Source organism: Pyrgilauda ruficollis, unplaced genomic scaffold (assembly GCF_017590135.1).
Source record: "Pyrgilauda ruficollis isolate IOZ18807 unplaced genomic scaffold, ASM1759013v1 scaffold243, whole genome shotgun sequence".
NCBI lineage: Eukaryota > Metazoa > Chordata > Aves > Passeriformes > Passeridae > Pyrgilauda > Pyrgilauda ruficollis.
In genome coordinates, this window is record NW_024523745.1 from 557644 (window position 1) to 572157 (window position 14514).

A 14514-nucleotide genomic window follows, 5' to 3' on the forward strand; every position below is an offset into this window, starting at 1 on the left:
CCGCCCCGTTCCCATTCCCATTATCCCATCCCGCCCCGTGGATCCTGCCCCGTTCCTATTCCATTATCCCACCCGCCCCATGGATCCCATTCCCATTATCCCACCCCACCCCAGGGATCCCGCCCCGTTCCCATTCCATTATCCCACCCCGTGGATCCCATTCCCATTGTCCCACCCCGTGGATCCCATTCCATTATCCCACCCCATGGATCCCATTCCCATTATCCCACGCCACCCCAAGGATCCCACTCCGCGGATCCCATTCCCATTGTCCCACCCCATGGATCCCATTGTCCCGCCCCGTGGGTGCCGCGCGCTCCCGTCCCTCACGCGGAAGTGTGCCAGCTGCAGGGCGATCTGGATGAAGGCGTCGGGGCTGGTGCGGCAGCGCTTGATGAGCCCCTTGCCGAAGGTGGAGAACGGGAAGCAGCAGAAATCCACGTCCTCGGCCAGCGCCCGCGCCACCCGCAGCGACGCCTCGATGGCCGCCACCCCCTGGGGACACGGCACGGCATGGCACGGAGTGGCACGGCATGGCATGGCACGGCACGGCACCCTCACCTGAACCTGCGCCTGAACCACTCCCAGCGACCTCTCAATGGCTGCCACCCCCCCGGGGACACGGCATGGCATGGCGCGGCATGGCACGGCACCCTGACCTGTGCCCTCATCTGTACCTGTACCCACACCTGTGCCACCCCCAGTGACCCCTCCATGGCTGCCACCCCCTGGGGACATGGCACAGCATGGCACGGCATGGCACGCCCACCTGTGGGTGCACCTGTGCCACCCCCAGTGACCCCTCCATGGCTGCCACCCCCTGGGGACATGGCACAGCATGGCACGGCATGGCACAGCATTCACCTGTGCCCTCACCCTCACCTGTAGCTGTCCCCGCCCTGTCCCCGCCCTGTCCCCGCGCTGTCACCCACCTCGGGGGGGATGTCCCACTGCAGGCGCTGGGGGGGGGCCAGCTGCCGCCTGGGGTCCCCCTTGCAGTGCCCCCCCTCGGTGTAGCCCAGCTGGAACTTGTCCGTGGCCAGCATGAACTGGGGGGACAGGGGGCGTTGGGGAGGGAGCAACGACCCCCGGCCCCCCAAAATCCCCGGCCCCCCAAAGCCCCAGCCCCCCAACTCCACCTGAACCCCCACATCTTCCCCCCCTCCCTGCCCCCAGACGGGGCTCCCCAGCCTCGGGGTGCCCTGCAGGGGGGGTCCCCAACCTGGGGGTGCCTGGCAGGGGTCCCCAGCCCTTGGGGCACCCCAAGGGGTCCCAACTGAGGGTCTCCATCTGGGGTGCCCCACGGGGGGGGTTGCCCGTGCCGGGGGTGTCCCACGGGGGTGTCCCCAGCCCACTGGGGGTGTCCCCACGCGGGGGTGTCCCCCGGGGGTGTCCCCGTGGCCCGGTACCTCCCAGAGGTGCCCCACGATGGGGGCGTCGGCCCAGGAGTGCTCGGCGTTGGCCCCGACCTTGCCGTTCTTGTAGACCACCAGCGTGAAGGACTTGTCGAACCAGCTGGGGGGGATTTGGGGGGATTTGGGGGGGTTTGGGGTATTTTTGTGTGGTTTTAGGGTTTTTTTGGGGTGTCAGGGACTGGGCTGGGTGGGGTTTGGGGTGTCTGGGGGTGTTTGTGGTGCAGCCTTGGGGTCCTGAGGGTGTTTTTGGGGTGCCCATCAGTCGTAGCAGCAGCCGTGCAGTGGGGATTGGGCTGGGTGGGGATTTGGGGTGTCTGTGGATACTGGGGGCAGGTTTTGGGGTCCTGAGAGTGTTTTTGGGGTGCCACTGGTCGTAGCAGCGGCCGTGCAGCAGGGGCTGGGCTGGGGGGGATTTGGGGTGCCTGTGGGCACCGGGGGCAGGTTTTGGGGTGCTGGGGTCACGCACCGGTCGTAGCAGCGGCCGTGCAGCAGGGACTTGGCGTAGGCGTCCATGCAGCCAGGCCGGGCGGGCTCGTGGCCGTGCTCGTCCTCGTCCAGCGTCAGGAAGAAGGCGGCGCGCTCGATGGCGTCCAGCGCCGCCTTGTTGGGGCCGCGGCTGAAGAACCGCGCCCGCGCCTCGGCCCACGGCACCCTGCGCGGCCCGGTCAGCGCGGGGAGCCCCCCGAGCCCCCCGAGCCCCCCGGGGTGCCCCGTGCCCGCAGCGTGAGGCTGGGGACAGGGGACAGGGACGGGGACGGGGACAGGGACGGGACGCCCTGGTGGCCCAAGGTTCCCAACGCTCCTGGTGTTTCCAGAATCGCCGGTGTGCCCATTGCTCCCGGAGCTCCCAGTATCCCAGTATGCCCAACATCCCCATCATTCCCATTATTCCCAGAGTTCTCGGTGTTTCCAGGTACCGAGTGTCCCCAGTATTCCCGGTATTCCCATTATTCCCATTATTCCCAGTGTTCCCGGTGTTCCTAGGTGCCCATCATCCCCCTTATTATTCCCATTATTCCCGGAGTTCCCAGGTGCCCAGTGTACCCAGTTTCCCCAGTATCCCCATTATTATTCCCATTATTCCCGGAGTTCCCAGGTGCCCAGCATCCCCATTATTATTCCCACTATTCCTGGTGTTCCCAGAGCTCCCAGGTGCCCAGTATACCCAGTATCCTCGGAGTTCCCAGGTGCTCAGCACCCCCAGTATCCCCACTATTATTCCCATTATTCCCGGAGCTCCCAGGTGCCCAGCATCCCCAGTATCCCCACTATTATTCCCATTATTCCCGGAGTTCCCAGGTGCCCAGTTTCCCCAGTATTATTCCCATTATTCCCGGAGTTCCCAGGTGCCCAGCACCCCCAGTATCCCCACTATTATTCCCATTATTCCCGGAGCTCCCAGGTGCCCAGTATCCCCACTATTATTCCCAGTGTTCCCGGGGCTCCCAGGTGCCCAGCATGCCCAGCAGCCCCGTCCCTCCCGTCCCTGCCAGGGCCGCACACCTTTCCCCGGCGGTGAGCGCCGCCAGCCGCTCCTCCCCGGGCTGGGGGGGCGAGGGATCATCCAGGATCCTCTGGAATTGCATCTCCAGGTCGGCGGGGGGCAGCAGCTGCCCCCCGTAGTACAGCCACACCTTGTAGTAGCGGCCCTTGTGGTACACGGCCAGGTGTTTGCTGTCCGCCAGGTGCAGCAGCGTGTCTGGGGGGGCACGGGGGGCTCAGGGCGGCGGGGACCCCCGGGACGGCCCCCCCGGGCGCTGCCGCCCCCCCGGGCCCGTACCCGTCTCCTTTCCCGGGATGCGGGTGGTGTTGAACATCCGCTCCGACTGGTACGAGCACATGGGCACCACGCCCAGCGCCATCATCTGGGGGGGACACGGCTCAGGGGTCCGGGGGGGGCTGTGTCCCCGTCTCTGCCGCTGCCACCCCCGCTCCGCGCCCCCCGCCAGCCCCCTGGTGACACCGCCCTGCTTCTGTCCCACAGAGTGCTCCCTGCTCTCCCAGGACCCCCAAAATCCATGGACGGGACCCCCAGACCCCCAACCCCACGGGACCCCCCCGGAGCCCCCAGCTCCATGGGGTCCCCCAGTCCCCCCTCACCGGGGGGATCTCTCCCCAGCCCAGCTGCTGCCGGTACAACAGTGCCACGCTCACCGCCCTCCCCCCGGGACCCCCCAGTCCCGCGGGACCCTCCGGATCCCCCCAAGCCCCCGGGCTCCCCCAAGCCCCTCACCGGGGGGATCTCGCCCCGGTCCAGCCGCCGCCGGTAGAGGATGAGGGAGTGCACCACGTTGGCCGCCCGCGCCGCCTGGATGGGGCTGGGGATCACGTACAGGAAATCCTGGCGACAAGGGAGGAACACGGCTCGTGTCGCGGGTGCTGCCGGGGGTCCCCGGGGGGGGTTGGGGGTCCCCCAGCCCCCCAGCATCCCTTACCATGGCGTAGTAGTTGCTGTTGACCATGAGGGGGCTGCGGCCGCGCAGGTAAATGTACTCCTCCCACCAGTCACTGACCTGCGGAACGGGGACAGGGACGGGGACAGGGGACAGGGACAGGGACGGGGGACAGGGACGGGGACAGGGACAGGGGACAGGGACGGGGACAGGGACGGGGACAGGGACGGGGACGGGGACACCGGGGGGAAGAGAGCACAGGGACAGGGATGGAGAGAGGGAACCGGGAAAAGCCACAGCGAGGGGGACATGGGATAGGGGACAGGGACAGGGGACATGGGACATGGGACAGGGGACAGGGACAAGGGACAGGGATGGAGACAAGATGGGACAGCAGGAGACAGGGATAGGGGACAGGGATAGGGACAGGGATAGGGGACAGGGACAAGGGACAGGGGACAGGGATAGGGGACAGGGGACGAGGGATAGGAGCCAGGAACGGAGATAGGAATAGGGACAGGAATGGGGGACAGGGACAAGGGTTAGGAGACAGGGACAAGGACAGGAGACAGGGGAAGGGACAGGGATGGGGACAGGAAACAGGGACAGAAACAGGGACAGAAACAGGGACAGAAACAGGGGTACAGGATCCTCTGCCCCTTCTGCTCCACCCAGGAGATCCCAAATCCCTCCTCACGCTGCCGGGAGGGGACACCAGCTCCGAGGTCACCTCCCCAGAGGCTGCGGGGTCCCCAGTGCCCCCCCGGCCCCACACTCACATAGTTGGTCGTCCACCAGGACTTGAGGAGCAGGTACCGCTGCAGCCGCGGCGCCGTCTTCTCCTGGAACTCCTTGGCCAGCGCCGCCATCTCCTGGTATTTGTCATCATCCAGGAGCGGCCGCACCGACTCCAGGTACTGCGGGGAGGGGACACGGCGTCACCCCCGCCGCTGCCACTGCCACTGCCGCTGCCGCTGCCGGGCGCCCCGCGGCCCCAGCCCCGCGGGGGTGGCGTACCCGGGCGACGGTGGCTTTCACGGGGGGCACCGGGAGCTTGGGCAGGGAGCTCTGGAAGCTGTAGAGGAGGGGCTTGCGGATGGACATGATCTTCATCAGCGCCTGCAGCAGGAGGAGGAGGAGGGATGGGGTGGGGATCCACGGCTCCCACAGCTCCCAAAAAACTCCAGGCACCCATGGCTCCCAAAGCACCACAGCTCCTACCCCAGCCACAGCTCCCGTGGCTCCCACAGCTCCCCGAGCCCCCAGACCATCAACATCTCCATGGCTCCAGCAGCTCCCCGAGTTCCCACAGCTCCAGCGGCTCCCACGGCAGCCACAGCTCCAACAGCTCCCACAACTCCCACGGCTGAAACAGAAAGCTCCAAAGGCTCCCATGGCTCCCATATCCCCCACAGTTCCCAAAACTCCCTCCTCATCTCCCAGGACTCCCAGAGCTCCCGTAACTCAGATGGCTCTCACAGCACCCACAGCATGTGCAGCCTCCACAGCTGCCATGGTTCCAATGCTCGCAAAGCTCCATCTCCCACAGCTCCTAAAGCTCCCAACATCTCCCAGAGCTCCCCACAGCTCCAAAGGCTCCCACACCTCCCACACCTCCCAAAGCTCCCACACCTCCCAATCTCCCAGAGCTCCCAAAGCTCCCACATCTCCCAGAGCTCCCACAGCTCCCAAGGCTCCCACAGCTCCCACATCTCCCAAAGCTCCCACACCTCCCAATCTCCCAGAGCTCCCAAAGCTCCCAACATCTCCCAGAGCTCCCAAAACTCCCACATCTCCCATGTCTTTCACATCTCCCAAAGCTCCCACACCTCCCAGAGCTCCCGCACCTCCCAGAGCTCCCATGGCTCCCAAAGCTCCCACATCTCCCAGAGCTCTCAAAGTTCCCCCATCTCCCAGAGCTCCCATGGCTCCCAAAACTCCCACACCTCCCAAAGCTCCCAGTCCCATCAGAGCTTCCACGGCTCCCACAGCTCCCACACCTCCCAAAGCCCCCACAGCTGCCAAAACTCCCACATCTCCCAAAGCTCCCATAGCTCCTAAAGCTCCAAAGACTCCCACATCTCCTGAAGCTCCCACAGCTCCCACATCTCTCCCATCTCCCAAAGCTCCCAAAGCTCCAAAGACTCCCACATCTCCTGAAGCTCCCACATCTCTCCCATCTCCCAAAGCTCCAAAGACTCCCACATCTCCTGAAGCTCCCACAGCTTTCCCATCTCCCACATCTCCCGGCGCGGGTGCTGCTCACGATCCAGAGCCGGGTTCTGCGGCTCATGCGCCCGTGGGGCTCGAACATCCAGCCGTGGTAGGAGAGCATCAGGCGGAGCAGCCTCCGGAAGAGCAGCACGGCCGCCAGCCAGGCCCCCGTGGAGAACACCACGGTGCTGACCACGGCCTGCGCCTGGGGGGTCAGCGCCTCGCTGGGGACACGCGGGGACACGCCTCAGGGGTGGGCACAGCACGGCTGGGATGCCTGGAGGTGTCCCCAAACAGGGCTGTGCCCCTGGTGGCACTCCCAGGGATGTCCCCAGCTGGGGCTGTGCCTGTGGAGTGGGACCCACGGGCATGTCCCGAAGTGGGGTCCCTTGAGGGACACCCCCAAATGGAGATGTGACAGGCCTCCTGCACCTTCCGGGGGCTGGGGTCCCTCTGTGGGACAGGGCTGTGTCGGGGGTGGGACCCCTTGAGGGGCACCCCCAAAAGGGGCGGGGATGTGCAGGCTGGAGCCCCCAGGGCTGTCACGGTCCCCAGGGCCGCGCTGGCCTTTGGGGTCTCTCCCCGGGACACTGCGGGGGGACCCTGCGGGCTGTCCCCAGCACGGGAGGGACCCTCGGGCCGTGTCCCCAGCACGGAGCTGCCCTCGGGCCGTGTCCCCAGCACGGAGGTGCCCTCGGGCCGTGTCCCCAGCACGGAGGGACCCTCGGGCCGTGTCCCCAGCACGGAGCTGCCCTCGGGCCGTGTCCCCAGCAGGGAGGTGCCCTCGGGCCGTGTCCCCAGCACGGAGGGGCCCTCGGGCCGTGTCCCCAGCACGGAGGGGCCCTCGGGCCGTGCCCCCAGCCCGGTGCCCTCGGGCCGTGTCCCCAGCACGGAGGGGCCCTCGGGCCGTGTCCCGCGCTCACCCGCGGGGCAGCCAGTGCTGGATGCGGGCGATGAGCCCCAGGGACGGATCCACCTGGCAGTAGCAGGAGCCGGCGGTGGCCATCACCACCACCATCCAGCTGGAGGGCGACGCGGGGTACACGCCGGTCAGGAAGCTGTTCTGTGGGCACAGCGGGGTCACGGGGGTGACGGGGGGCTGCCGGGGGAGGGGACGCGGGCGGCCGAGCCCACCTTGGCGCGGACCAAGCGCTTTTTCCATGAGTGGACGGCGGCCAGGTAGAGCTGGCGCACGGCCTCGCGGCTCAGGTGGAAGTCCAAGCCCTCGGGGGTGACCGTGAACTGGAAGGCCACGGCCTGGTGAGCTTCCGCCATGCTGGGGACCCGCCGGTGACACCTGCGGGGGGACACCGCGGCCATGGGCACGGGGACGGCCACCCCCGGCGCGGGCCGCCTGCCACCGACACGGGACCCGGGGCTGAGGGGGGACCCCGCAGGGAGGGGGGGACGGGGGTGCCCTCCCCGCTGTCCCCGAGGCGGTGCCAGGCGGCGGTGGCCCGCGGGAGCCCCCCGGGCCGCGTCACGGCGGCGTCACGAGGCGCTGGCCCGGTGCCCACTGAGGGAAGGGTCAGCGCTGTCACCGCCGCCAGCGCGGCCCCGGAGGGGACAGCGGGGAGGACAGCCCGGCCCCCGCCCCGCACGGGACACACGCTGTCCCCTGCCCCGTGTCCCCTGCGGGAATGCGGGAGGGGTGGCACGGACACGGCCGGGAACCCCGGGGTGTCACCAAGTCCTTGTGTCACCCTGGAGACCCCTCCGCTCCGGGGGTGCCACGAAACCCCCCCGGCTCTGGGACCCCCTGGTGAGGGCACGGCCAGCGCCAAGCCCGGGGTGTCCGGGGGTGACACCCCTGTCCCCAACACGGGGACCTTTCCCACGGTGGCCTTGGGCTGAGGGTGACAGCCACGACCCGGTGACAGCGGGGCTGCTGTGCCCTCTGCACCTCGTGGTGTCACCACACTGCGCCCCGTGGCACCTCACTGTGTCACCTGGCCTGGCACGGCGCTGATGGCACCGATGCCACCCCAGAGCACGGCACGGCCTGGCCTGGCACGGCACAGCTGGGCATTAAACACATCCCCAGCCCTGCTGGGCGCCGTGGCACTGCCACCGCCCGGCCGTGTGCCACCGCCTGTGCCACCCGCAGGGCACCGTGGCACTGCCACCGCCCGGCCCTGTGCCACCGCCTGTGCCACCCGCAGGGCACCGTGGCACGGCCCGGCCCGGCCCAGCCCGCCCTGTCCCGCAGGCCGTGTCCCCGCGCCCCCCGGGTGTCCCTGAGGCGGTGGCACCGGGGACACTCCCGCCGTGTCCCCCCGCCCCGCCCAAGGTCACCGCGGCTCCGGGGCCGGGATGCGCAGCCCCGGGGCGGCCCCGCGTGGGGCCGGGCCCCGCTCCGGGACCCCCGGAGGGGACACCGCGAGGGGACCCTCGGCCAGGCGGGGGGCGCGGGGGTCGCTCCCCACGGACACGCGTGGGAGCCGGCACCGGGCGCGGCGCCACCGGAGGGGCCGGGGGTTGCCGGTACCGGGGGTCCCCGCGCGTGGGTCCCGTGCGCGCCCCCTCCCCGGGCCCGGTACCTGCGTGGGCAGCGCGGGGGCCGCGGCTCCGCGGGACGGCGGCTCCTGCGGCCGCCGGTAACCGGACACCGGAGGGGCCGGGCGGCGCCGCTCCGCCCCCGGGGGGACCGCGACACCCGGGGGGACCCCGACACACCGGGACGGGGACCGCGACAGCGCGGGGCCACCCGGATCCCGGGACACGGACCCGTGTCCCGGGGGAAAGCGACAGCCCGGGGCAGGACAGGAGTCCCCGGCCGGGGACAGCGACATGTCGGGACAAGGAGCACGACATCCCCGGGGGTGCCTGTCCCGGGACAGGGCTGGACATCCCGGGACAGAACGGGCAGCGCCGGGATGGGGCGTCATCAACAGCCCGGGCCACGGAGCGTCACCCCGGGGGGACAGCGGGGATACCGACATCCCGGGGGACAGCAGGGACACCGGGGGACAGCGGGGACACCGACATCCCGGGGGGCAGCAGGGACACCGGGGGACAGCGGGGACACCGACATCCCGGGGGGATCCCGACCTCCTCCAGGGGATCCACGTCCCGGGACAAGAACCCGCACCTGGGACAGGGACCCGGGACAGGGACACACGGACCAGGACAGGGATAGGGACCCATATCAGGGACAGGGACACGACCCGGGACAGGGACACGCATCCTGGGGACAGGGACACATGGACCAGGACAGGGAGACACACCCGGGACAGGGACTGCCATCCCGGGACAGTGACCTGCATCAGTGACAGGGACACGAACCGGGACAGGGACAGTGGCTCTGCCACGGGCTCCGGCTGTCCGTGCCCGGGACAGTGGCTGCTGTCCCTGTCCCCGTGCCCTGCCTGTCACCTGCTCCACGCGCTGCCACCTGCCTGGCACCTGCTTGTCACCTGCCCGACCTCTGGCCCCTGTCCCGGTTGTCACCTGCCCGTCACCCTGAGTGGCACCTCCCTGTCCCCTGCCCGGTGTCCTAGCTGTCCCCTACCCGTGCTGTCACCTCCCTGTCCCCTGCCCGGTGTCCTGGCTGTCCCCTACCCGTGCTGTCACCTCCTTGTCCCTGCCCGCTGTCCTGGCTGTCACCTGCCTGTCCCCTGCCCCCACCCTGAAGGGACACGGGGAGGGGTCTCCAGCAGCCGGGACCCCCACCCCAAAGAGCCCCCGCACCCCTCATGTCACCTCGCGTGTCCCTTGTCCCCCCGGCCCCGCCCCCCTGCCCGACGGCGACTGGGGGGTCCCGGGGGGCGGACCACGGAGCGTCACCCCGGGGGGACAGTGGGGACAGCGGGGACACCGACATCCCGGGGGGCAGCAGGGACACCGGGGGACAGCAGGGACACCGGGGGACAGCGGGGACACCGACATCCCGGGGGGATCCCGACCTCCTCCAGGCGATCCACGTCCCGGGACAAGAACCCGCACCTGGGACAGGGACCCGGGACAGGGACACACGGACCAGGACAGGGATAGGGACCCATATCAGGGACAGGGACACGACCCGGGACAGGGACACGCATCCTGGGGACAGGGACACACGGACCAGGACAGGGAGACACACCCGGGACAGGGACTGCCATCCCGGGACAGTGACCTGCATCAGTGACAGGGACACGAACCGGGACAGGGACAGTGGCTCTGCCACGGGCTCCGGCTGTCCGTGCCCGGGGCAGTGGCTGCTGTCCCTGTCCCCGTGCCCTGCCTGTCACCTGCTCCACGCGCTGCCACCTGCCTGGCACCTGCTTGTCACCTGCCCGACCTCTGGCCCCTGTCCCGGTTGTCACCTGCCCGTCACCCTGAGTGGCACCTCCCTGTCCCCTGCCCGGTGTCCTAGCTGTCCCCTACCCGTGCTGTCACCTCCCTGTCCCCTGCCCGGTGTCCTGGCTGTCCCCTACCCGTGCTGTCACCTCCTTGTCCCTGCCCGCTGTCCTGGCTGTCACCTGCCTGTCCCCTGCCCCCACCCTGAAGGGACACGGGGAGGGGTCTCCAGCAGCCGGGACCCCCACCCCAAAGAGCCCCCGCACCCCTCATGTCACCTCGCGTGTCCCTTGTCCCCCCGGCCCCGCCCCCCTGCCCGACGGCGACTGGGGGGTCCCGGGGGGCGGATTTGGGGAGGGGGATTGGGGAGGGGGATCTGGGGAGGGGGCAGAAGGAGCAGTCGGGAATTTGGGGGTGGGGAAGGTGGGATTTTGAGGTGGGATTTGGGAAGGGGGAATTTGAAGGGTGGGATTTAGGGGGGAATTTTGGGGTGCGATTTGTGGAGGAGGGACTTGAGCGGGTGGGATTTGGGATGGTGGAATTTGAGGGGGGGATTTGGAATTTGAGGGCGGGATTCGGGGTGGGCATTCGGGTGGGATTTAGGGCGGGATTAGGGAAGGAGGACTCGAGCGCCGGCCCCAGCGCGGCTTTATTGGTCTGAGTTTTACATTCTGCCGTCGAAACGGGGGGACCCCGGGAGCCCCCCGGCCCCAGAGCTGCGGGCGGGGGGCGCGGGGGGGCACTGAGCCACAAACAGGGGTCCCGCACCCCCTCTGCGACACCCCAAAACCGCCCCAAACCCCCGTTACTGGCCAGGAGTGCGGATCTGGGGGTCCCCAGAGCCCCCACCCCAAATCCCACCCTTCTCGGGGGGTCCCACCCACCTCTGCTGCCGAGTCCCGGGGTGCGGGGGGGGGGTCCCGGGGCTCAGCCCCCCCCAAACCGTTGTGGGGCCCCCCCAAACCGTTACAAACCCCCCCAACCGTCCCAACGCCCCCCCCAAAGCCCGGGGGGGGCAGGATTTGGGGGATCCCCTCAGGAGCAGCGAGCCTTGTGCTGGAAATAGGCCTGGAAACGGCTCTGGGCGTAATCCTGGGGAAAAAGGGGCAAAAAAGGGGGAAAAGGGGCAAAAAGGGGAGAAAAAGGGCAGAAAAGGGAGGAAAGGGGAGAAAAGAGGGGAAGGGGAGCGGAAGCAGGAACAGGGTGGGAGGGGGCCGGGGCTGAGCAGCCCCCAGACTCACCAGGTACCCGAAGTGGATGGTGGAGATCTTGGCCTGCACCACGGACCAGAGCCCCCAGAAGAAGTGAGAGGCCAGGGTGAAGCTGGGGGGAAAGGGGAGTGAGACCCCAACCCCCGGGCACCCCAAAAACACCCACGGCAGGGGGGCGGGGCAGCCAGGAGGGTGCTGGGGGTGCAGGGAGCCCAAAAATGGCACAGGGACCCCAAATGGGGGCACAGAGACCCCAAACGGGGGCACAGAGATCCCAAACGGGGGCACAGAGATCCCAAATGGGGGCACAGAGACCCTAAAATGGCACACAGACCCTAAAATGGCACAGAGACCCCAAATATGGGGCACAGAGACCCCAAACAGGGGCACAGAGATCCCAAACAGGGGCACAGAGACCCCCAAATGGGGGCACAGAGACCCTAAAATGGCACAGAGACCCCAAATGGGGGCACAGAGACCCCAAATGGGGGCACAGAGACCCCAAACGGGGGCACAGAGACCCCAAATGGGGGCACAGAGACCCCAAAAGTGGAACAGAGGGCCCCAAATAGAGGTACAAAGCCCCCCCAAAATCCCACTGAGGACCCCAAAAGTAAAAATGGCACAGGGACCCCAAATGGGGGCACAGAGACCCCAAACGGGGGCACAGAGATCCCAAACGGGGGCACAGAGATCCCAAATGGGGGCACAGAGACCCTAAAATGGCACACAGACCCTAAAATGGCACAGAGACCCCAAATATGGGGCACAGAGACCCCAAACAGGGGCACAGAGATCCCAAACAGGGGCACAGAGACCCCCAAATGGGGGCACAGAGACCCTAAAATGGCACAGAGACCCCAAATGGGGGCACAGAGACCCCAAATAGGGGCACAGAAACCCCAAATGGGGGCACAGAGATCCCAAAAGGGGGCACAGAGACCCTAAAATGGCACAGAGACCCCAAATCGGGGCACAGAGACCCCTAAAATGGGGGCACAGAGACCCCAAATGGGGGCACAGAGGGCCCCAAATAGAGGTACAAAGCCCCCCCAAAATCCCACTGAGGACCCCAAAAGTGGCACTGACATCCTAAAGTGGCACAGAGACCCCCAATGGAGGTACAGAGACCCCCAAAAATCCCACCGAAGACCCCAAAGAGTGGCACAGACACCCCAAAGTGGCACAGAGACCCCAAATGAAGGCATAGAAACCCCAAATCTTGGCAGAGAGGACCCCAAAAGCGGCACGGAAACCCCAAACAGAGGTAAAAAGACCTCCCAAAATCAGAGAGGACCCCAAAAGAGGCACGGAGACCCCCAAAGTGGAACAGAAACCCCCAAAGGAGGGCACAGAGCACCCCAAAAGTGGCACAGACACCCCCAAAGTGGAACAGAAACCCCCAAAGGAGGGCACAGAGCACCCCAAAAGTGGCACAGACACCCCCAAAATGGAACAGAAACCCCCAAAGGAGGGCACAGAGCACCCCAAAAGTGGCACAGAGACCCCCAAAGTGGAACAGAAACCCCCAAAGGAGGGCACAGAGCACCCCAAAAGTGGCACAGAGACCCCCAAAGTGGAACAGAAACCCCCAAAGGAGGGCACAGAGCACCCCAAAAGTGGCACAGAGACCCCCAAAGTGGAACAGAAACCCCCAAAGGAGGGCACAGAGCACCCCAAAAGTGGCACAGACACCCCCAAAATGGAACAGAAACCCCCAAAGGAGGGCACAGAGCACCCCAAAAGTGGCACAGACACCCCCAAAATGGAACAGAAACCCCCAAAGGAGGGCACAGAGCACCCCAAAAGTGGCACAGACACCCCCAAAATGGAACAGAAACCCCCAAAGGAGGGCACAGAGCACCCCAAAAGTGGCACAGACACCCCCAAAATGGAACAGAAACCCCCAAAGCCCCAGGGACCCCCCCAGGACCCCCGGCCCCCAGACCTGCTGCTGGCGGCTGGGGTAGTGCTCGGGCTGTGCCTGGAAGCAGGGCCAGCGCTCGTGGCTGTAGCTGTACACCCACTCGCAGAAGTGATTGCCCAGGTCAAAGCCCCTGCGGGGGGGGGTCACACAGCACCGACCCCACTGTGACCCCAAACCCACCGGGGGGTCACACAGCACCGACCCCACTGTGACCCCAAACCCACCGGGGGGGTCACACAGCACCGACCCCAACCCACAGCGGGGCAGCACCGACCCCACTGCCACCCCAAACCCACCCGGGGATCAGAGTGGAGATTTAAACCCCCAAGCCCACCGGGAGCCCAGAGAGGGGATTGCAGCCCCACATCCCACCAGGAGCATGGAGGGGGAACCCCAAACCCACCGGGAGCCTGCAGAGGGGATGGGAACCCCAAATCCCACTGGGAGCGTGCAGAGGGAACCCCAAATCCCACTGGGAGCCCGCAGAGAGAGGGAACCCCAAATCCCAGGATGAAAGCCCCAAATCCCACCAGGAGCCTGGAGAGGGAGCTCCAAATCCCAGTGGGATCATGGAGAGGGGATTAAAGCCCCAAATCCCACCGGGAGCATGGAGAAGAGAAGAAGGGTCTCAAAATCCCACTGGGATCACGGAGTGGGGACCCGAAATCCCACAGAGATCATGGAGCACAGGGGTGAAACCCCAAATCCCACTGGGGTCACGGAGTGCGAGCGACCCCCGGGGACCCCTAAAATCCCCCGAGGAGCCCCCCAAGCCCCCGGGAGCCCGAAGCCCACCGGTAGTTGTAGCTGCTGTACTCGAAGTCGATGAGCATGAGCCGCTCCGAGGAGCCCTCGCGCCCCGCCAGGAGCAGGATGTTCCCTGCGGGGTCGGCACCGGGGTTTGGGCTTTGGGTTTGGGGGTTTAGGGGGGCTGGGGGACAGGGACACCCCCGGGGCACTCACCCTCCTGCACGTCGTTGTGGCAGAAGACCACCGGGGACGGGGTGGCCTCCAGCAGGTCCCTGAGGGGAGAGAGGGGCTCAGAGGGGACAGGGGAGGGGACAGGGGGACAGCCC

General features: G+C 67.3%; 2 protein-coding genes across 2 annotated transcripts in view; both read right to left on the bottom strand.

Annotated features, from left to right (window-relative positions):
• The window catches only part of CPT1B (carnitine palmitoyltransferase 1B), a 12358-nt gene extending 3692 nt beyond the window's left edge, over nucleotides 1–8666 (bottom strand). The window contains exons 1-14 of the mRNA XM_041470262.1: nucleotides 8563–8666; nucleotides 7157–7319; nucleotides 6946–7085; nucleotides 6075–6246; nucleotides 4826–4927; nucleotides 4588–4725; nucleotides 3851–3928; nucleotides 3649–3756; nucleotides 3196–3280; nucleotides 2919–3114; nucleotides 1882–2067; nucleotides 1410–1515; nucleotides 933–1049; nucleotides 331–495 (exon numbers count right to left, since the gene is read on the bottom strand). Coding sequence (XP_041326196.1) covers nucleotides 331–495; nucleotides 933–1049; nucleotides 1410–1515; nucleotides 1882–2067; nucleotides 2919–3114; nucleotides 3196–3280; nucleotides 3649–3756; nucleotides 3851–3928; nucleotides 4588–4725; nucleotides 4826–4927; nucleotides 6075–6246; nucleotides 6946–7085; nucleotides 7157–7297 — 1734 coding nt within the window. The 5' untranslated portion in view covers nucleotides 7298–7319; nucleotides 8563–8666. The remainder of the gene's footprint in view (nucleotides 1–330; nucleotides 496–932; nucleotides 1050–1409; nucleotides 1516–1881; nucleotides 2068–2918; nucleotides 3115–3195; nucleotides 3281–3648; nucleotides 3757–3850; nucleotides 3929–4587; nucleotides 4726–4825; nucleotides 4928–6074; nucleotides 6247–6945; nucleotides 7086–7156; nucleotides 7320–8562) is intronic.
• A 2266-nt stretch (nucleotides 8667–10932) lies between these two features.
• Nucleotides 10933–14479, bottom strand: CHKB (choline kinase beta; the record flags this gene model as incomplete). The annotated part of the gene is made up of 5 exons (XM_041470263.1): nucleotides 10933–11392; nucleotides 11542–11623; nucleotides 13353–13568; nucleotides 14234–14318; nucleotides 14402–14479. Coding segments are annotated over 5 exons (518 nt in total), but the record flags the coding sequence as incomplete, so codon positions are not given.
• Between the last annotated feature and the right edge of the window lie 35 nt (nucleotides 14480–14514).